The sequence below is a fragment of the Fistularia commersonii genome, chromosome 27, assembly GCF_037954325.1.
Source record: "Fistularia commersonii isolate RoL2024-O1a breed Wild chromosome 27, RoL_Fcom_v1.0, whole genome shotgun sequence".
Classification (NCBI taxonomy): Eukaryota; Metazoa; Chordata; class Actinopteri; order Syngnathiformes; family Fistulariidae; genus Fistularia; species Fistularia commersonii.
Genome location: NC_141310.1, coordinates 3441976 through 3463744, shown reverse-complemented (window position 1 = coordinate 3463744; position 21769 = coordinate 3441976). Strand labels below are relative to the sequence as shown.

At 48.6% G+C, this 21769-nt stretch overlaps 1 protein-coding gene across 1 annotated transcript; it reads left to right on the top strand.

Moving 5' to 3' along the window:
- Positions 1–280: 280 nt before the first annotated feature.
- On the top strand, positions 281–12708 carry crispld2 (cysteine-rich secretory protein LCCL domain containing 2). Its single transcript, XM_086175076.1, has 15 exons — positions 281–428; positions 1781–2096; positions 2990–3108; positions 4236–4368; positions 5554–5669; positions 6073–6173; positions 6262–6441; positions 6522–6582; positions 6656–6722; positions 6813–6943; positions 7049–7092; positions 7177–7249; positions 7445–7520; positions 9028–9158; positions 11107–12708. The coding sequence occupies exons 2-15, from the start codon at positions 1842–1844 to the stop codon at positions 11156–11158; spliced, it is 1539 nt and encodes a 512-aa protein (XP_086031202.1). The 5' UTR covers positions 281–428; positions 1781–1841; the 3' UTR covers positions 11159–12708.
- The last annotated feature ends 9061 nt before the right edge of the window (positions 12709–21769 follow it).

Below are 21769 nucleotides of genomic sequence, written 5' to 3'. Positions count from 1 at the left end.
AAAAGAAGCAAATCACTATTTGCGAATTAGATGATCTTATTCCTCTTGACGTGGGGCCTCTCGTCAGCCTGCGCCTTATTTGCCAGGAACACAGCCTCCTCCGTGTGTGTTCTATGTGTGTGTGTGTGTGTGTGTGTGTGTGTGTGTGTGTGTGTGTGTGTTGAGGAGGGGGGAGGGAGGGGGTAAGGAGAGACAGTAATTTTTTCCTCCGGTCCTGAGTGGTCCTTTCTCTATATAAGGGCCTCCGTGCAGCAGAGACGCAGACACAGTTCCTCTGAGCCTCAGCAGCAGCAGCAGCAGCAGCAGCAGAAGCAGCGGCAGCCCAAGCTCCTCTTCCTCCCACAGGAATAAAATAAAAAACCAAATCCCTCCGGTGCCTGCAGGAAAACGCCGCTCACGCAGCCGGATTGTAACGGAGGAAAGCAGAGGTGAGTCCTTTTTCTGCTTTGCAACTTGCATATTTGGAATATCCCATCTGCTGATCCCGGAGCTTTTTCGCTCCTTTTAATTTGTAGTAAAACCTCCACGAGTCTTCTTTTAAAAGCATCATGTTTATAACAATCTCACCGCAAAGCAAGCAGAGCAAGAGAGGGGGGAAAGAGGTGAAAATAACAACAAAAAGACGTCCTCTGAATGTTGATTTATAAAGGGTTTGTGAAAATGTCATGCAAGTCTGTGATGGTGCTTTTTAAATCACGCAGAGTTGTGTTTGCGTACGAGCGGGTGTGGAGGTGAAGCAAAGGTCATGCCAGGCGGGGGTCCACCGGTGGAGGAGGGTTCCCGCGGGCCCCGGCGTGCGGTGCCGGGGGGGGGGGGGGGGGACGCGGATACGCGCATGTGTCAGGCGTCCTCTGCCCCCGTCTGTCACTCTGGTATTGAATTCAGGAGCGGTGTGAGAAGGGCCCGGGCGGAGGAGCCGCTCGAGGTTCGGTGTGAAAAGAGGGGCACGGGCGGAGGAGCAGGGCGTGGCGCTTCTGCTGCCCGCTGGCTCGCCGTGCCCGGAGCTGGCACGCCGTGTTGACACAGAGCCGGTGCCAGACCTCAAGCCGCCTATTCAGCCCCGGAGGATGGAGGGAGGGGTAGAGAGGTGAAGGGATTCAAGGATAAGAGCGACCAGTGCTCGCTAGAACCGGGTTTATTTTCTTTCCTCCTCTGACCGGCTGCTGCTTTTTCTCTCTCCTCCTCCTCCTGCAAAGTTTGCCGGTGTTGTGTCTCCCCTCTCGCCCTGGACGTCCTCCACCCTTCGAGTCCAGAGGGAGGGCGAGAGCGCGGCAGATTACCAAAACACAGGACGGAGCAGGAATGCGCTGTTTCTCCCAGGGATGGCCCAACCAGGAGTCAACCTGACTTGAACCCGGGCCCGTCTCCTCCTCCTCCCCGTCCTCTCCGCCTCTCCATTTCCTCAGAAAACAATCAGAACCGGTCGAAAGAAGGCCTCCTCGCCGTGCACGAGGTGGTCGGTCACAGATGGGATGTTGTTGTTTGCCCCCTAGACCCGGCAAACCCCCGACCAAATAAAACAACATCTCACTGAAAAGGGGGGTCGTATCGGTCAGTCGGGCCGCTATCGGACGGTGTTTCTAGTAAACCGGTAACACCACATTCATCTGGGTTTAATCAGCTGGCGCGTCAAACCTGAGTAATTCGATCCCTCCGTGTGGACTATTTAACCCGGTCTGATGCTTTTAATACGGCTAAACTGTTTCCTTGTGTATGTGTAACCCCATCAGGATGTGTCTCCGTCACAGCTTCCAAAACTAAACATGTCCTCCCCCTGCAGATTTTTTGGCCGAAGAAGCCCGTTTTCGCGTCAAGGCCCGTCTCCTCCCGTCCGTGTCACGATGACATTCGCCGCGGCAGCCTGGATCCCCGTCCTGCTGCTCCTCCGCGCCGGAAGCGTGGCTCCCCTCTTCCTGCCCGACTCCGAGGAGCTCCGGCAGCTCCTCGGCCGCTACGAAGAAGAAGCGGGCCGGGCGAGCGCCGGCGGCAACCGCAGCCGACGGGCCATCCGCTGGTCGGACCAGGAGGAGATCATCCAGCTGCACAACAAGCTGAGAGGCGCCGTGTACCCCGCCGCTTCCAACATGGAGTACATGGTGAGACCTGCTATCATGACCCCCCCCCCCCGAAAATAGAATTAATGTAACGTGTCAGCTCTATAAAAGGGTCGCTGGAAACACGCGGTCACATTTTTTACAAGAGCCGTCTCTGTCCTAAATGCAAACAGCTCAGCGCTTCTGAAGACAGGAAGCAAGCAGGAGGAAGTGGGGTCAGCGGAGGATAGAGAGAATAAGTCTTCGGGGCCAGAGGGGGATTTTAGGGGGAGGGAGAGGGAGGGTATTGGAAGACCTCGGTCGGTGAGGAAGAGGAGGGATCGTCGATGGTGACTGAGATCCGTTCAGAGGAGAGAGGCAAAGGTGGCGTGCGTCCCTGGAGTGCGGTTCCAGTCGAGTAGGAAAAGCGTCTGAAGGTTTTACTCTTTCTCAAATTCCACTGACCAGGCTTATGTGTGTGTGTGTGTGTTATTGTATGGGGTTACAGAGGTGTCTGTGTATGCATGTGTAAGCGACCACCAAAAGGCTGGAAATTTACTGAGGAGATGTGCTTTGAGAGCCATGTTGTGCGCGGCCCTCCCTCCTCCTCCTCCTGCGTAGTACGAGTCAGGTGTCTTCTCTCCTTTCAAACCCTCTCCGCTGCTGCGGAGGAACCCGCTCAGGAAATGTGGATAATTCAACTGGGATTACTGGAGATTTGTAGTGGCCCGGCGCCAGGCGCCAGCTGCTCCGCTCAGATGTCACTGTCTAAGGTGGATGTTGTGTTTGCATCCAGCTCGGTTTTCGACTCGCCGGGCAGGGAGGAAGCGCAGGCGGAGAGGGCCTCCGGGCAGGTTGCGGGTTAGGACAAGATGGGGATTATTTGCCCCTCCGCGCTCCCGCGGAGGCGGCAGGTGAACGTCGGAGGTCATCCTCTTCTTCTCTCCGCTCCGCAGGTGTGGGATGATGAACTGGAGAGGTCGGCGAGCCACTGGGCCGAGGTGTGCCAGTGGGACCACGGACCCCAGGACCTCCTCATGTCCATCGGACAGAACCTGGCCGTCCACTGGGGCAGGTGAGATCACGCGTCGGTGACCTGCATCGCTTGCGATGGTGAACACAGAGGCGGTAACCAGCAATAACCTTGTTTATAACCTTCTCACTTCCGGCGCTGTCTCGGGCGGCTGCCTGTCAGAGTTTCTCTTCACCTTAGTGTCTCTTTTCCTAAATTCTCTACTTCTATTTTTCTCGTACTTCTTCTTGCTTTAGTAACTATTAAGTTCTCATTTGTGATCGAACGGATTCATCGAGTTGAAGCGCTGGAATACTAAACTTAACTGTATTAATGTTGAGTTAACAGCTAGTTTGATGTTATCATAATGAAGTTAAAGGTAGTAAGCGGTTATCCTGGCTTTATTGCAATACCAGATACAATATTTCATTTCCTGCCGTTTTAGAAAGTGAAAATCTCTCGATGAAATGATACATATGGTAAATACAGGATTTCGCATTCATTGCACTAAAACCAGAGGCAGTTGATTCTAGTCTCTGTTGGTTTCAACACCCTGTGGATGAGCTGCTTCCCCGCAACGGCCCCGCTCCGCGCCAGAATACATCCCATACGTGGGAGGTACAAACACCCAGGCCGAGTCAGCTCTTTTGTATTGAGGTTTATGTGTAAATAAGTGTGTGTGTCCAAGCAGAGAGCAGACACAGTGAGCCTCTGTGTATGACGGAGCACGGCTATCACAGCAGGTGCCTTTCCAGGAATCTGCTCTCATTCTCACAGCCCCTTTGCTCCCCCTCGTCCCCCCCCCCTCTTTTCTTCCCGTGCCAGCGGTCCCAGTGTGGAGTCCGTTTTTTCCACTCCCCCCATTTATAAGCTCAGCACTTTTCAGTACCGTAAAAAGCGATGTTTATAATAAGGCCTGGAGCTGGTTTGTCGGGTGAGCGGCCGTGTTTAGGTTTGTTTTGATTCTTTGTTTTTTCAAACCTGATTTTATTTCCCCCCTGTCACGGAGGGGACAGGGCAGGGAGCTTCACGCAGCGTCTGGCCAAAGCACCTGGCAGCTCCTTCCCATATTTCCCCTTTGCCACCCACCCTTGCTTGTGACTGAGCCTACTGTCTGTGTCTATGTGTGTGTGTGTGTGTGTGTGTGTTTGTTTGGGTCTGTGTGTGTCTGTGTGCACGGGCCCCCACAGATACCGCTCCCCCGCCTTCCACGTCCAGGCCTGGTACGACGAGGTGAAAGACTACACCTATCCTTACCCCCATGAGTGCAACCCCTGGTGCCCCGAGCGCTGCTCCGGGCCGATGTGCACGCACTACACCCAGGTGAGCGCTCGGCGCCCCCCCCCCCCCCCCCCCCCCCCCCAACCGCGCGGCTCGGGAGAATCACCCCGAGGCAAAATAATCCGCGTCGGATCCCGATCGGTGCTCGCCGCAGCCTCCAGAAGGATGTTTACACCCAATTTGGAAAGTCTATTTCTAGACCAGAAGCTCATTACCCAGCTCCTTTTCAGCGAACCACTTTGTCTCTATTATATTACTATTTTTACTCTCGCATGTTGCCCAGACACATTTCGCCCCGGTCAGGAATGCACCGCAGGTCAGATATTTCACAGTATCTGAGGATGTGGAAGGGTGGAGGTTTTACAAGCCGCCGCGAACGCGGTAGCTTCTTGATGTCATTCCGACGGAGGGGGAAAGACCGAAAACTGAGGGTATTGGCAAAAAAAGGGTCGATGAGAAGGAAAGGGGAGCTTGACGCTCCTTCCCTCACGTTTTACTTTGTAGCTGCCGGGATGAGTTTTCAGCCTCCTCCCTCAGCCCTCACCCTGAAACCCGATAGGTGCCATCTGGTAGTCATTTCCAGAACCACCAGACATCCCTCTCTGCCTGACCTGGATTCCTCTAAAGATGCTGTACAGAAGAGGGTTAGGGGTCGGGGACGGTCCCAAACCTCAGCATCTTCACCTTGTCTATCCGGATCCGCCGTCACCGGAGGGATACTCCGAAAATCCTTCGCCCCGGGGCGCGGGGAGGGCGCCGGAGCCCCCCCTGTAGAAAGAGAAAATCGTGAAATCGCGCGCCGCTTCGACGAGCGTCTCGGCGCGCGTCGCTCTATGTGCTGACTCACCGCTTCCAGCGGCCTTGAACTGTACCAGGAAAAAAAAAATAAAAAAAGATGAACATTCCTGAGGAGGGAGAGAACACATGTTTGAGAGATGGGAGGAAAGCGAGGGAGGAGCCTTGGAGCGAGCTGTGTTGTATTCGCCGTCAAGTGGCACATCATTCATCTGCAACACCGCCGCAGACGCTTTCTGTTTAACGGGGCCGTTTTATTTGACCTCAGACGGATGAACGTCTGAACTGCGGTAACCAAACGAGACGCCGCCGTCCGGCCGGCAACTAGTTGTGTCCGGGGGACTCGCAGACCCCGATAAACACAGGCCGTCGGTTCTACTCTGCTATTGTTTGCGCTGACGCTGGCCATTCTTCCATTTCTCCCTTTTACAGCTGGTCTGGGCAACCACTAGCCGCGTGGGCTGCGCCGTGCACATATGTCCAAGGATGAATGTGTGGGGAGAAACCTGGGAGAACGCCGTTTACCTCGTGTGCAACTATTCCCCGAAGTAAGATCAACATTTCTGCGTGTTGGGCCGACACCTTTGTCACAGGTTATTGACGTTTTCGCCCCGCGAGAACTGCCGGCGCGCTTTTTCTAATCGGGTTCGAAAACTCGCGGCCGCCTGTTCGGCCCGAGACGCTTTACGACATCTTTGGGCCATTAAAATTCCTCCAGAAGTCGGAATAGAAAAATAATAATGAAACATAGGGAAAGAAAAATAAGGGCCGGGCAGGCGTTTGTTTTCCCGACAGCCCGCGGGATGTAATTGCCTCGCAGACAATGAGAAGGGTTTTCGGGGAGGGTGCAGTATAACGCCTGGACCGTGGGCTAATCGCGTTGACGTCATCGCGAGGCCTCGTTCAAGGCCCCGCGATGACAAATTTTGACTCCTCTTGCTTATCGTGTAGGGGCAACTGGATCGGGGAAGCCCCTTACCAGCACGGCCGCCCGTGTTCCCAGTGCCCCCCCAGCTATGGAGGAGGCTGTCGGAATAACCTGTGTTATAAAGGTGAGTGAGAGCCGCGCGGTTCCCCGTCCCGAGATGTAAACACGGAACGCGTTACCGAGCCAGAATCCGTCCGCCGTTTCGACCGCAGACTCCCAGCGCTCCGAGACCGAGGACATGAACGAGGTGGAGAAGCCCCAGGTGCCGCTCCCGCCGCGCACCACCGCCAGACCCGCTCCGAGACCCAAACCTTCCACTCCGAAGAAACCGGAGTCCAAGCCTTTCACCCCGAGAGCCCCGCCTGGAAAGAGCCCCAGCAACACTTTCCTGGGTAATTACAGGAACCAAAGGAACACCAACTTTAACACCGTTGGCATTTTTTCCCTCATGATATGTGTTTATATCGTGCAGCTCAGAGCATCAAGTGTGAGACCAGGCTACGGGATAAGTGCAAAGGAGCAACCTGCAACAGGTCAGTTTATTTGCATTTAAAATCTCTTCATAATTTCCTCCATTTCAACTCATTTCATATTTTTTTTTTCCAGATATTTCTGTCCTGCTAACTGTCTGAATAAAAAAGGCAAAGTCTGGGGGACCGTCTACTACGATGTGGTGGGTTTCTCCGCTACTAAAGCGAGGCGTCGTGTGTTTTATCATGCGAGCAAACATTTTAAAAGTGTTTATTTGTTTTCACCCTTGTAGCAATCGAGTATTTGCCGCGCCGCTATCCACTTCGGCGTCATCGACAACAACGGAGGCCTGGTGGACGTCACAAGAATGGAAAAGTTTCCGTTCTTTGTCCGAGCCACGAAAAATGGTGTCGAGTCCCTCAGGTGCGTACAACTTTTTGCATTCCATTTGCATTCTGTATAATACTGGATTTTTACCCCCTTGTTTTTAAAGTGATGACACACATACTTGTGCACCTTTCTTTGCAGTAAATATAAACCAGGAAATGCGTTCGTAGTGGCCAAAGTGGAAGGTAAGTGGTTTACTTTAAGCGCCGATTCAATGTGAACTCATAGCATGACAAGCGGAAATGTAATCTCACCTGTCTCCGCAACAGAGATGAGCGTGGATTGTTACACGACGGTGGCTGAGATCTGCCCATTCAAAAAGCCCTTCTCTCACTGCCCCAGGTGACTCCGCTGACACTGTAACACGCCGATATAAAAAAACATCCATCCATCCACTTCAACACCTCAGGCTGAAGTTTTAGTTTGAGACCAAGTCACGTCATTCGTTCATTCGTTTGGATTTTTAAAGTGGAAATAGAAGGTGTGAAATGTAGAAACCTAGCGCTCTGAACACTGACTGTCCGGTTGATCTCGCAGAATCTCCTGTCCGGCCAACTGCAAAAACCAGCCGTCCTACTGGTCACCGGTGATCGGGAACACCATCTACACCGATGTAAGTTACTCTGTTTACTTTGAGTCGACGTGCATTTCTAATTTCAGTCTCCGTGATACATGTTTTTTCTGGAAGGCCACTTACAAAGAATCATGACTAACACCCGACTTCATACTGCCAGGAATACATTAGTAATTAAGTCATGACTTTGGGTGAACTAGTATGCACTGTCCAGAAGCTGCTTGCCTATTAGATTCCACCTTGATGTTTTCCTTTATAACGGGTTGGTGAGCTCATGGTGCTGCAGGAAGATCCCTCTAATGGAGACGCTGGCAGCGGTGGTGAACAGCGATGGCGTGAAATTGGGCCGAGCGGGCCGCGACCCAGCAGCCGTCAGTGTCGAGCTTCTCAGAAAGTCTGACAGGAACGCTTCTAGGAACTGACTTCATGGTGAAAAGCGTGGCTCGCGGTTTTCCATCGGGCGTCTTATTCCTAATATACATGAGGTACAGGGCATCGGTGTAGGCCATCTGTGTTTTTGTTGAGTCGGAGATGGGATTCGGATGGCAGCCGATGGATCTCTTTATCCAAAAATGTAGGGGTCCCGTCCGGAATCCTGCCTTCTGCTTCAACCCGGACTTGCTTTTACACCAAAATGTCAAAGCAGCGGTCAACGTGACACGGGCTCTTCTCTTCGGAGTAGGATAGGGCTCATCGAGCGGTTTAGAAAGTACCGGCATCGTGGCGAGGCTCCCAGAGAAAAACCGACCAAGTCGGCCGAGAAGGCTGCCAGGAATAAGGCTGCCAGGCTTCAAGAAGGCTGGTTTGCACCCCATCACGCACCCCATCACGCGAGTGTCAGGTACGGTGACAGGGGAGGAGAGGGGGCTCGCTCGCTCGCTCACCCCTGCAGACTAAACTTGTCAGATGGCTCATTTTAGAGTTCCCGCAAAGCTCAGTCACATTAAGTTACGCGGACGTAAACGGGGTCTCGCGGTTCCCCGGAGATCCCGGATCGTCGGCGCTTCCATACCGACGGTCAGAAAGTCAGGCGGCCATGTGGCTCCCAGCAAAGGAGGCCAAGAGTATGTTTCTCCAGCTCAGTCGTGGCTGAATGTTAGCTAGATTATGAGACATAACACGTGTGACTGGAAAAGGCTGGACGGGTGTATGGACAGTGTGATCTGTGTTTGGACTGAAAATGAATAAGCCAGCTCCGGTCTGTTGATAAGAGCTCATGATCTGTTGCGCTGCAGACAGACTTCTGGCTCGGGCTCTGGAACAACCGCTCGCATATGCGAGTGTATCAGCGCGTATGTGCTGACGGCTGACAAATTAAAGGAAAAACCAACAAGAAAGCAGCTTGGAAGTGCTCTGGCGCGGATTCAACATGTTTCCCGAGACTCCGCTGAAAGGACTCCTCTCTTCCAAATGATACCCTTTCTCTTATTGCGTTGATGGCGGAGAGTTCCGATAACACCGTCATTTGCTTGCGCCGCATGTGTTTGTGAGAGCTGTTTCCGCGCAGAATGCACAAATCAAAGCGCGATCCTCCTTGTCCTTGCAGAGCTCCAGTATTTGCAAAGCGGCCGTCCACGCCGGGGTGATCAGCGCAGACGGCGGGTTTGTGGACGTCCTGCCTCTGGACAAGAGAAAGAATTACGTTGGCGTCCTGAAAAACGGCATCCAGTCTGAAAGGTACCGCTCATTCTTTGTGTTTTTCCTTTGGCTGCCGCGACTGAGTGTTCCCGACACTCGGAGCGGGAAGGCCACTGGCGTCCGGTGGTTTGGATTATCTTAAAAACAAAAATTCTCAACTTTTCATCCTTTTCTTTTGCTCGAGACATAAAAAAAAGAAGGAAAATCCAGCTTCGCTTTACCCCCAGGGCATTTCCAGTCATTCTCCAGTTTTATGATGGAAGTTTATGGGATGTGCTGTTTTCTGCCTTGCATTTACGAGAACAGTGAAAATTGCCCCGTCGTGCAAGAGTGTGGGGCCAATGCGATTCTTTGCTTCTGGTTTTTGACGCACTTCTTTGAAAAATTGTTGCAGCAAAAATCAATGATTTAAGCGTGCCATGAATAGAAGTTGAAAAGTAAAGGTAACAAGTTGTTTCCCCACTTAAACCGACCCGGAGCGGAAATACTTTAACTGCATGAAACGGAGGTAACTTTACCGGCCAACTGCCCGAGCGGTTTCCGATGTCTAATAACGCAGTCGAAAATGTAGCTTAAAATGAAAGCGCAATGCGGTTGCACATGCTAAGCCAGCCAGATCCAAATTCACGAGCGGATAAGAAGCTCAGGCTTTACTACTGGACCGAAAGTAGCGCGACGATCGAAATCTCAAGGCCCGGCTGAGACGATGCATTGAGTCCTACATGCCTGAAATGTATCCGTGGAAGGTCCTGCCCTGATTTATGTCTCTCGAGGTGAAGTGGGCTCCTCGCATGCACACCATGCCTCTTACGTCCATCTGGTATCCGTGGCCGCTTCCGGTGGACGAAGCCCTCGGGCAGTGGAGCCCTTGTGGCCGACGCTGCAGGCGTGTGTAGTTTTAAGAGTAATGGTGCGGTTTGGTGTGCGGACGGGCCACACATGGAATCTTTGCTTTCTTTACCCAGGCCTTCTCAGTCGACCGTACAAAGTGCTGAGCGCTCAGAATAACGGGACCCGGGCCGGACGACTCTGAAATCTAATCGGAGCTGCGAAGGCTCCTCTCGGGGCATCGGGCTAGGGGGTCAATAAACGTCCGGGCCAAAGTCAAAGCGGAGCGTGCCAACATCCCCCGCGGGCCCGGGCAACTTGGACGGCTACTGGGGGAGTAATCACGGCTTATCCGGTTACTCAAGGACAAACCTAAATGCCGTGTATCGTTTTATTAGCAACTTTCCAATACGCGCAATTATGTGCGATCCGATACCGGGCACGCGGGCCGATCGTGATTATTGATCGTGGCAAAGCGTCCGGGCCTCTTGATGAATGAACTAATCACAAAGTCATCAAGGGAACAATCTGTGGACGGAAATGTGGACGGCAGTAACACGGCAACAGAGATCCACAACGGCTTTCGGCGGACGTTGTTTTGAAGACGAGAACGCCGCGATCGGACTCTTAATGATCGGGCTTGGCTGCAGCTACAACAGGTTTCATCGAATGGACCGTTCTCATGAAACACACCGGAGATAGAGATAAAGTGGAAACAAAATGTGCTTTTTGAGCTTCTAGACACATAACTGTGACGCTCGCAGTCATCTGCCAAGAGGAAATCCGCACGATATTGCTTATTGATTAGAGAAAGCACACACTTTGTGCTGATCATTCTTCCATCAAGTCACCGTAAGTGTCACGTAAACGTATCTCCTGAAAAGCTGTTGACACGTCCGGAGATGACATGATATTATTACTGACACGGTCTCCTCGGCCGAGGGACGGCGGTTCACACAAAGCCTGCATACAGGATGCGGGTGTGGAATTGTAATGTTACGCCGCGGAGAAGGTTTGGATGTTTTCGGAGCAGACGGTTAAGCCTCGGGACACCTTCGGTTCTGACCCCTTTCTCCTTCGTAGCGTAATAGATGAGATATGCTATATTTCTTGGAATTTCCCTGGGTTTCTCAGTGTCCTCTCCATTGTCCTTTTGCAGCAAGAGCAACACGGAGGGAGCCTCCTTCCGCGTCTTTGCCGTGAGGGAGTGACGCGTCCGGTAAGAAGCCCAGAAACCAACAGTCACCTCAGTTGCTCTTGAAGCGAAGGAAGCGCCGGCAGTTTGGACTCCATGCCCTCCCCAACCCCCCCACATCCACCCAAGTGGAAGCAACGCTATTGGCCCCTCTAGTTCATTAACAGTAGCCTCCCACTAAAAGACATTTATTCTCATCCAGTACGTCGGCGGAGCTTCACGCCTCCCGCGGTTCGAGCCCAGATCTAGACATTTCTTAGAAATGCTTCATCTGTGAACACCGAATGTCTATAAATTATGATGCATTGAACAGCTGGTGCTGGATGTCTCTTTTTGACATATGCAATATTCTGAGTTAGAGAAGTTATGTTTACATTCATGTTCTTATTATATTTTTTTTAATTGGTTTTCATACACAGGAATGTATACTGATCACACTTTATTTAATCAATGTGTACAGAATATATGACGTTTTTGTTTGTTTAAGAAATTAAGTAACATATATAATAACATTTTTTTTTATTCAATTGCTGATATTTTATTGCCTCCTTCCGCTTAGCCTTTTGCTCCACTTTCATTTTTTTTTTTTTTTTTTTTTTTTTTACTTTCGCAAATTTAGACTGTGAAACCAAATCATGTCTAAATTGTATTCATGTCAGATGGAGAGATGGGTGTGTTTGAGTGAGCGATGGGGACGGCGGGGGGCCCCATTGTTATGAAAGCTGGTGTGGATTTGGCGTGGTGACAGAGGGAGGTCGTGTTGAGAACGACGTTCCCAGGGGGGGCCCGGAGAATGGTAGCGGTATTTAATAATAATCACAGAGAGTAAGTTTTGTATTTATTGTTGCTTATTTTACTTCCTCCCCGTCTCTTGAAAAATTGGCGTTCACTCCCCCACCTGAGACGGATGAATGTGTCCAGTGTTTACGGCACAGAAACACGTTAAACGGAGACTGGACTACCAACCGGCTCTCTCATCCGGCTGCACGGAGTGCATCGCCTGCAGAGACAGACACTGTGGTGTCTCCCACACTGGACTGAGGCACTTTTTAATCACGCCACATTAAGTTCCTTTATGCACAAACAAATGGTTTCATCAGGAACGCTCCTCTGTAAACCCGATGGAGCGTCCGGTCCGGCTCGAAGAACCCGGCAGATGACGCCGAGCTTGTGCCTTGACCTCATGTCGTCGTCAAGCCCCGTTACCCAAAGCGTTGCACGGCGGGTCAAAGACAAAGACCCGACGCTAAAACGATTCTGCCACTTCCTTCCGGTGTATTTCGACTTTATTTCTTCATTCTACCTCAGTCCTGTCGCTATGCTTGGCACGTCGGTCTTTCTCTAAAAGATACGCGGGATGGGTTTTGTAAAAGTTAAGGAAACTGTAAATATCTTCTTTCTTTTTTTTTTCCCCTCCGATGAATAATCTGTTATGCGGCGAGGTTGTGATTATATGTGTGTGAATTTGTTGTCGTTCTCCCGGTTGTGTTGTTCTTATACAGGTGTCGGGTGGGTTCTATAACTTCTTTTTGCACAAGTGGAAATAAAGTATTAATTTCGAAAAGACCTTAATCAAAATCTGTGTTTTGTCGGGTATTTAAGACCGTGAGCTAAAGTACAAGCGTCGTACCAGGATGCAAAAGTACTGCATTACTATGAGATGATGAGATAAGATGAGAACAACTTTATTTATCCCGAAGGAAATTGTTGTGCCAGAGTTTCAAGCAAAAACATAACAATAATAGTAGGAAGGAGGGAGAATAAGAAATACAATAAAATATAAATTGTCAAGGTTAAGACTATCAGTCTTTTAAGGTCTTAAGTACAAAGGTTTGAAGATTCCCTGCGGCTGAGGGAAGAGGAATTAAAAAGTCTGATAGCCTCAGGTAGGAAAGACCTCCTGTGGCGTTCAGTGGAGCTCCTTGTTGGTATCAATCTAAGACTGAATCTACTAGCCGGGCTACTGTACTTGTACTTTGCAATAAATACATATAATCGACAGTGTTGCCCCCTTCAGGGGCCACCACAGCCAATCATCTGCCTCAATCCTCTTCTCTCAGAGCGACTAACTTCACATGCTCTTTCACGCCATCCATAAATCTCTCCGGTCTTCCTCCAGTCCTCCTGCCTGGCAGTTCCAACCTCAGCATCCTCCTACCCAGATCTTCACCGTCCCTCCTCTGTACACATCCAAACCATCTCGGTCTATTTTATCTCCTGTACGTGTAATTCGCCGTCCCTCCGATGGACTCATTCTTGATCCTCTCCATCCTCCTCACTCCCAAAGAGAGCCTCAACATCTTCCCCTCTGCTGCCTCCAGCTCTGCCCGCTGTCTCTTCTTCCATGCTAATGTTTCCGAACCGGACAACATGGCAGGTCTGCACCTTTCCTTTCATTCCCGACACTTTTCTCCTCTCGTTCGGCGCTGCCACCACGCGTGTCTTCGCCTCCTCTCCACACTCTCCATTGCTGTGGACCGGTACTTCAAATCCCGCACCTTCTTTATCCCGACCTCACGTAGCCTCCTATGGGTTCCTCTCATTCAAACACAAGTATTCTATCTTCGTTCCTCTCCTTTCCGGAGCAAACCTCCACCTCTCTAGAGACTCCTCCACCTGCTCCCATTACAGATCACAATGTTGTACGTAAACATCGTCGTCCGAAGCAATTTGCTCATAGTAACCCCGTGAAGTTATCCGCTGTTGTCGCTTCTGAAACATCAGTATTTAAGCAGCATGTTGAACGAGTTTAAATACCGTAAGAACAGCTTTTAAATACACTGTATGATTAAACCCATGTTTTCAAAGGATACAGAATCAAATCAGTGTCGAGGAACCTAAAACCAGACTCCTGATCGCGCCGCTCCAAACCACCGGTTTGATCTCCAGCGTTTCGTATTTTAATAACTGGTCACAGTATCCGCCGTTCGAGTCCTCGTCTAATGAAATAAATAGTAACTAAAGTAAATGTAATTAGTAAATTTCCACCGCTGTAGAGGCGGAGTGAAATTCGGAGCCAGGCCACCCAGGACTCGCCCGTTATCTTTGGAAGGGCGTCGGTACACGTTGGCCCGGCCAGTGTGGACACAAGCACGCCGAGCGAGATGGAACAATAACTCGAAACAATCACTTTTTATTCAAGGGCCTACGCACATAATCTGCCAGTAGTGTCAATAGCGGCGTTGGATTATGGTGGAGTGGTTTCAGAGGGGAGAGTTAAGCTCCGTCCGCACTGCCAACATTCTATTTGATGCTTTTGGTTCCTCACCGTGTAATTTCCCATCTCAGCTTCCAAGTTTATATAGATTACCTAACAGCTGTTTGGTGACAAGCTTGCTGACATCTTAAGATCACTTTATATAACATCAGTATATGGTTCTCTCAGGCCTTGAGGGGAGAAACGGAGAGGAGCCGACGAAAGAGAAGGCTGGAGGGAGACATTTAGCTCATCGCCGTTGGAAGTGGGCTCGCAGCACCTGCGCCTGTCTGACGACTGCTCGACGCCCCGTGTCCAAGGGACATAAAGGCTGGTATTCGCTCCGCAAGTCCAAACTGCAACCCTGTGTTCTTTTGTTAAATTGTTTTTTTTTTTTTTTTTTCCCCAACAGCTTGTAACCAACTGTTTTGGCGGCATCGATAAATCACTCGGCGCGCCACGCAATCGATTCGAAACGTGTACGTGACGATTCCCGAAGTGCAGACTGGGAGAAAGGCCGTTTCTTTCTCCTGCGCCTAAATCGTCAATAACAGCACATAGAAAGTCGCCAAATATAACCAAATACACTGCTCAAAAAAATAAAGGGAACACTTAAAAAACACATCCTAGATCTAAATGAATGAAATATTCTTATGAAATACTTTGCTCTTTACACAGTTGAATGTGCTGACAACAAAATCACACAAAAATGATCAATGGAAATCAATTGTATCAACCCATGGAGGTCTGGATTAGGAATCACACTCAAAATTAAAGTGTAAAAACAAACTCCAGGCTGATCCAACTTTGATGTAACGTCCTTAAAACAAGTCAAAATGAATCTGTGTTGCTTCCTGAGTGGACACTATGATTTCACAGGAGTGTGATTGACTTGGAGTTACATTGTGTTGTTTAAGTGTTCCCTTTATTTTTTTGAGCAGTATATATATATATCTATATGTATAAACCTTCCCTTACTGCAGTGAGACCTTCAAAATATCAACTTTAAACTTCTCCCGGTGTCTTCGTCCTTCCGTGGAGATCAGTCGTGGAGGTCCGAGGGACCGATCCGACATCTCCACGTACAAACGTTTGGTGGCCGGTAGTTCGAGTTTCCCGGACACGCCCCCTCGCAGTACCGCTGACTTCAGCGGCAGGACACCGCAGACATGAGAGATGATTCACAGGAACTAAAAAAATGGATTTGGACGCTCTGCGCGTAGTCAGACGTGCGTACGGGCACAGTTCAAGTTCGAACCGCTGGGATGTCCGCGCCCCACTCACAATGAGTGGGAGAACTATGCGTAGCTGTGCATTTTTTGGAACAACAGGATTTTAAGTTGCTTTTTTTGCGGTGATGTGGGATTCATAAACTCCAAGCTGGACTTCCGTCCAGGATGTTGAAATTAATGAGTTATCGGAACCAGATATTTAGTAACTGCAATGAACATTTCCAGGTTAGTAAGTCATTAAGACATTTCGTAGTTCCTGAGAAACCAGCGAATATTTTGTGGAATAACCTCTGACACCCTCTGCAAAGTTGACAGCTTGAAATTCAACAATCCGGGATTTATCAGAGTATGCTTAAAGGTACAAATATTTCTGCAAGAAGTAGAGTCTTTTAAAATAACTTTTATGCAGTGCCCCCGTGACCCTGAGTGCAGGAATAAGGATAATGAATGAATGAATGAAAGTTTTGTGTGATGAATGAAAGAAATGTGTGAAGAAATACTTTCCTGAATAATAATAGTAATGACAATAATAATGATAATAATAATGATGGGGTGCAGTGGTCAGGGTCCATGATAAGCATTTATACCAGAATCAACGGGCAATGCTGAGAACAGCGAAGGAATTAGCGCAGCGTATAAAGGATGACACAGAAAAAATAAAAATCTGAGGACGCCGACCATCCGCCTCTCGATGGGACAAGAGGTGCTTCAGAAAAGAAGGTTGACCAGGTAGTTCCAAGAGAAGGCAGGTTGTCTGATCGAGACCATGACTGTACGAATCCAGACAGGCGTGGTTTAGTCCCCGGTCTGGCGTTACATTTCTCTAAATACATTTGGTCAGACGCTGTGGTTTCGTTTCTGAGAAGGAACTTCAGAGAGGTAACGGATCGAACCCAAATGAATTCCACAGCAGGATTGAACCCGCAGACTATGCATCTGCCTTCCTGGCTACCTGATGCAGCTGAGGATCGGTATAAATCAGGGATGGGCAATTATTTTGTCTGGCGGGCCAACTCGGTTTCCTGTGAATCGAACGAAATGAAAATTGTAATTTAAATATTTACATTTTTTTGGCATTTTATTTCAACTTTAAAACCATTCATCATATCGTTGTACCAACATTATTTTGTATGGAATCATCCATACAAAATGAAACAAACAAAAGGAAAAAATAAGGAGTTTCTAAATTCAATATTGATTGGAAATACTTGTTAAAATATTCAAAGAAAATAGTTTAGCCGGCCGGATGTGGCACGCAGGCCGTAAAATGCCTGGGTCTTATATGAATGCTTGTATGGAAAAAAAGCTTCATTAGCATACATTTTTAAAGTTTTGGACGCCGTATGTAGTCAGAAAAGTTGCGGTAAAGACAGGGAGCAGGTCTTCATCCAACAGCGCAGAGCACGCAGAAGATTTAAGGGTGACCCTAAATTACCTGGAGGTGAGAATGACCCTCCTTCACACACCTGCAATCACTCACCTGGTTAACACTCACCACTTCTGATCACCAGCAATCAGGACTAGTAGAAAGACACCAGCTACAGTTTCCTGGTTGCTCCTTGGGATGCAAGACTTTCCAGTGCTTCTGCTTCCCGCTGTCCCGCTCCCCTCGTCGCTTTGGTCGTTTGGACAATCTGCTCACCAGGTAAAGAACCCCTTTCTTGTTTTGACTCGGCTTGTCGCTTCGTCCTCGGTGCTTCAGAGACAATATAGAACATCGCGGATGTCTTCGCTGGTCTGTTGTGCTGCAAGCGTCTCCCAAAAAAAACAACCCGTTCCGTATGAATCGGACCGGTCCATCTGTTCCCCAGATGTTTTCACGGTGAAAGAGATTGACTACCTCTCTGTTCTCCAGCTCCGCGGGGGTTTCGAGTTATATCTCTTATACTTGTGAAATTATAATGAATGCTGATTCATTCCCATCCATCGCCCGCCATCTTTGTCCGATTGCATAATGCTACATTTGTCATCCTGCACTACAAATGACTCGAAATATGAATTTTAATGTATTTCTCCTGGCGACAGCCCGAGCGCGTAGCTATTTAAGGTGACCAGAGCATCATCTTAAGACATGCACCACTCCAGCAGGGTTGATGTTCGACCCATCGCCGGGCTCTACTATAATGAGCAGCTTCAGTCATCAACAAGCTAATTTCAAGATGAAAATGGATCTCCTCCAAACAGGAATGCAGGGCTTAGGGAGAGTTGAAGTCCGCCAATCCTATCTGCTCAACATTTCCAAGATCTTTGGTGAATTGGCTTGGTATGCGGGTACTCTGTGCATCTGTGTGAGTGACAGTAGACTGATGCAATTATTCCTGTCATGGATTTGATTTTTTTTTTTTTTTTTTTTTTCCCCCCTGAAGATAATTAATAAATCAAAGATGGCATTTTATTCTATTTTTGATTTATGGGTGGAAACCTGATCACACAGTGGAAAATCCGCAGGGAGAGAACACGCGGATACACAGAAAGGCACCAGCTGACTAGCGGGCGACAGCGCTAACCGCTGCACCACCCCTGCAAAGATGCCTCCAAACCAATGTTATGACGATTTCCTCAGTAATGTATCTCCACCCCTGTTTTAGCGGGTTTGGCCGTTTCAGCTATTCTCAGAATGAAAGCCACCGCAGTGAATCCCTGGCTTCGTTCTCGCAGGACTCTGAATTCTGGCCCCGAGTGGGCGAACAAAGGCTGTCAGGGAGATGATGAAGAATCTGCGGTGATGGCTTGCTGTCTGGAATAGTTGAATAGAGGCCGGCGGCCACGGCGCGTCCGCAGGTCCCGTGTTGGTTTGTCAAGATAAGGCCTCGGTGAATCTTCGCCTCGACGCTCACTCAACCAGTTGCTGCCTTTTCTTCGTGACGCACTTCCCATTCTGGGAAAAGCACGCTGAGTATTCACAGCCCATCAATCAAACATAGGAGCGTGAGCGCAGGCATCGTTCAGCGCTCGGCAGTTTGACCGTAAACCATAATCCACTTTTGTCGCAATGAATGCCGATTTTTAAAAAAACAAAAGTGCTAAACTTTTTAGTTAATTTGCCTTCCAACTGACCATTATGTGTGTGGATCTTTGCTGTCTTTCTGCACTCTCCGCCATCCAACAAATGTGGAGGGGGGGGAGAAGAAAAAAAAAGGAAAATAAAAACTCTCAATCCCATCCAGAAGATCCTCAACGAGGAGTCTCCGGGACCATATGGTGTTTATTGAAAGTTTCATAACCTTATTTATTAAAACTTTGTGTGCAGGAAAAAGGATTTGTGAGACACTTTCTACTCATTTTTTTTTTTTCATGACTTCCACACACACACATTAAAAGAAAAAAATAAGTGCCACGGGGGATCTAAGAACACTGCTGACTCTTCTCTCCTGGTTCCTCTTCCACGAACGTACGAGCGACTCCTGGAGAAATATAGAAACTGGATGGATGACATGTAAAAAGAGAGGCAACATGAAAGGAACACATTTGCGTGACGGTTGAATTGTTCTCAAATGATTAATAGTACACAGTTTATTTGTAGCACCTGAAAGTTTCACACACAAACAGGGATAATATCATAGAGACTGCAGATTAGACCCCACCTTTGTCATTATTGCAGATGTTAAATCCCCCCTTTGGGATTCACTCCCACCTCCCTTAAACACACATCTATTTCAAATTTGTTGCAATTGACGTGAATTGGATTAGTTCTGGTTTACCAATCCCAGACGGCTATTTTTCCAACTTTTTAAGTTTTGCCGCGGTGAGTTCCGATGGAGTTGCAACGCTCCGCTGCCCACTCAGGATCCAGGTGAACAGCCGGGCGGGTTACTGTCGAGTCAGACGGCCGAGCCGCAGGTTCAGTCCCTCGGCTGCCCCCCTGCAGAGACCCACGGTGAAAGATCCCGGACGAAAATACCGATGTGTTGTTTAGTTCTTAAAATAAATAGCCAAAAGTGACTGAAATTTGTCTGAGGTAATAATAATATAAACTCCTTGCGCAGCCTCTATTTTTAGCCGAATGAAAAACTGTTAGCAATGGAAAAGTTGTATTTCTCATAATCTCTGGGTGAATTGACAGGAGGACGGGGCTATCCGGAACAAACCGTCTGTATTCCATGAATTTATGGACGACAGGTTAAAGCGTGCAAACATTAAACTGATGACTTTATGTATTCCCCGGGATGCGAAAAGCGCTAAAGGTGAACCCGTTTTCTTTCCAGCGCCGCTTGTCACCATGACAAATGGACTTTTGAATGATGAGCTTTCGCGAAAGCCCTCTTTTTTTTTTTTTTTTTTGTTTCTCGATTCCTCCCCGAAGGATCACGTTCGTCCAATGTTTGTTTTAATGATCACTCCATGAAAAACAGGTTACGTAAACACCCGCTTTGATGGGAGCCATCTAAATGTAGAGAAAGAACCTTGTTACGGCCAACATAACAAAGAACACACTGACAAATCTGTTTTGTTTTCCAGCTTCACACACGGGCGCCGACCCGTTGTAGCTGGCCGATAATGGTCGGCCGCTTCCTTTGTGCCTTCCTCTGCCGCTTATTGACCGCTTTGAACGTACGAGTCCGATGAATAGCAGAAGAATTTGTCGCCACTTTTGTTTCGAGTGGAGCAATAAGACAAGTGGGGAGTGAAGCCGAGGTAAAGGAGGCCACGGGGTCAGTGTTATTGTCTGTTTAAATAGCTCTATCCTCAGAGGGATTGTGGGGGGGGAAGTACACGACTGGTGAATCACAGACTGGGGGATAAACTGCGCTCTCCGGTCCGCTGAAGCCTTCTGGCTGGGAGAGAATCCGAGAGGAGAGTCAGTATGGAAGCGTCCCCGATGTCTGATCAGTATCATGTTTGACGGTGGTGATTTAAAAAAAAAAAAAAAAATGAAATTCTGCCGTTAGCAAATAAAGAAGTGAAGGAATCACATTTCTGGTTTCCACCTTCATGTCAGGCAAGTGTTGTAGTCCAGGTCTGTTTGGTTATGCGTTTTCCAAAAAATCTGGGATAGATGTTATCTTACGAATTATGCCTCCGCTGCCGTTTCATGTAAGTCAGAGATGCCACTGGGCCACCAAGGAACCGCCATACTCTGATTATTATTTATCTATTTGTCTTATGTTGACAGATCCACACACACACAATAGCATGGTGACAACTTTAAAAAATGGCTGTTGGCTCCCCAGAATTCTTTTTCTACTACATACACTTTTGAAAATAATTGCCCAGGTCATTCGACACATTTTTTTTTTTTTTTGGCCAAATCAACTCCTTTATACAACATAGGGCACCGTTTTTTGTATTTTCTGAAGAACTTGAAAAAAGCACTTTTACTCAAAGAAGGCGACAATATAAATCCTTTTATTGCGACTTCCTCACCGGCTCATTTTCTTTCGCTCAGGAGTTTTTGGCTCAGTTTGCGTTCGGCGCTTTGTAATTTAAAATCACTGCTAGTGTCGGGAGCGGTGGTTTGCGCTTCTGTCTCACAGCAGGAAAGTTGTTGGTTGGATACCGACAGGGGGGCCTTTCTGGGTGGAGTCACCATGACAGCCCTGCAGGAGGTTCACTGGAGAATCTAAAAATCCCCACATGTGAATGAAGGAGTGAATGGCTGCACGTGGCCATTTGACACGTGCATGAGGGGATGATTGTCTGTCTCTAAATGATCTGTGAATGAGAGGGACTGGTTGTATGTCTTTTGTTGTATGATATTGAACAGTCCAAGGTGACTGGGGTCGCCAGTGACTGCTGGGATTGGCTCCAGGACCCATGCCTCATTTGGGGATAAATGAGGATAAGCGGTATGAATAATGAATCAATAAATGTTTGCGTGGATTTGTCAGAATGAGTATTTGATCATTACAAACGGACACAAAGTCTAGAGCCCTGTCGTCCTGTCAATCTACAACACGTCGCTATTATGGGTCATAATCATGTTCCATCCACGACGTGTGGGAATCCATATTTTAAATAGATTGTTTAAAAATAAATATCTTAATACCAACTGCAATGTTAAGAATCCTGGAGGAATTCCTGGTAACCCGTGGATGTAATATTGATGGCACCTGCAAAGGGTTGTTAGAGGTTGCATTGTGAAAGAGGGTCACTGAAATTGGTTATAGCAACAACATTGCTTTGCCAGAGATGGCCAGTGACAACTGCTCACCTCCGAATATATTGTTTGAGCTTTCTGTGTCTTATGTGCATCCCATGA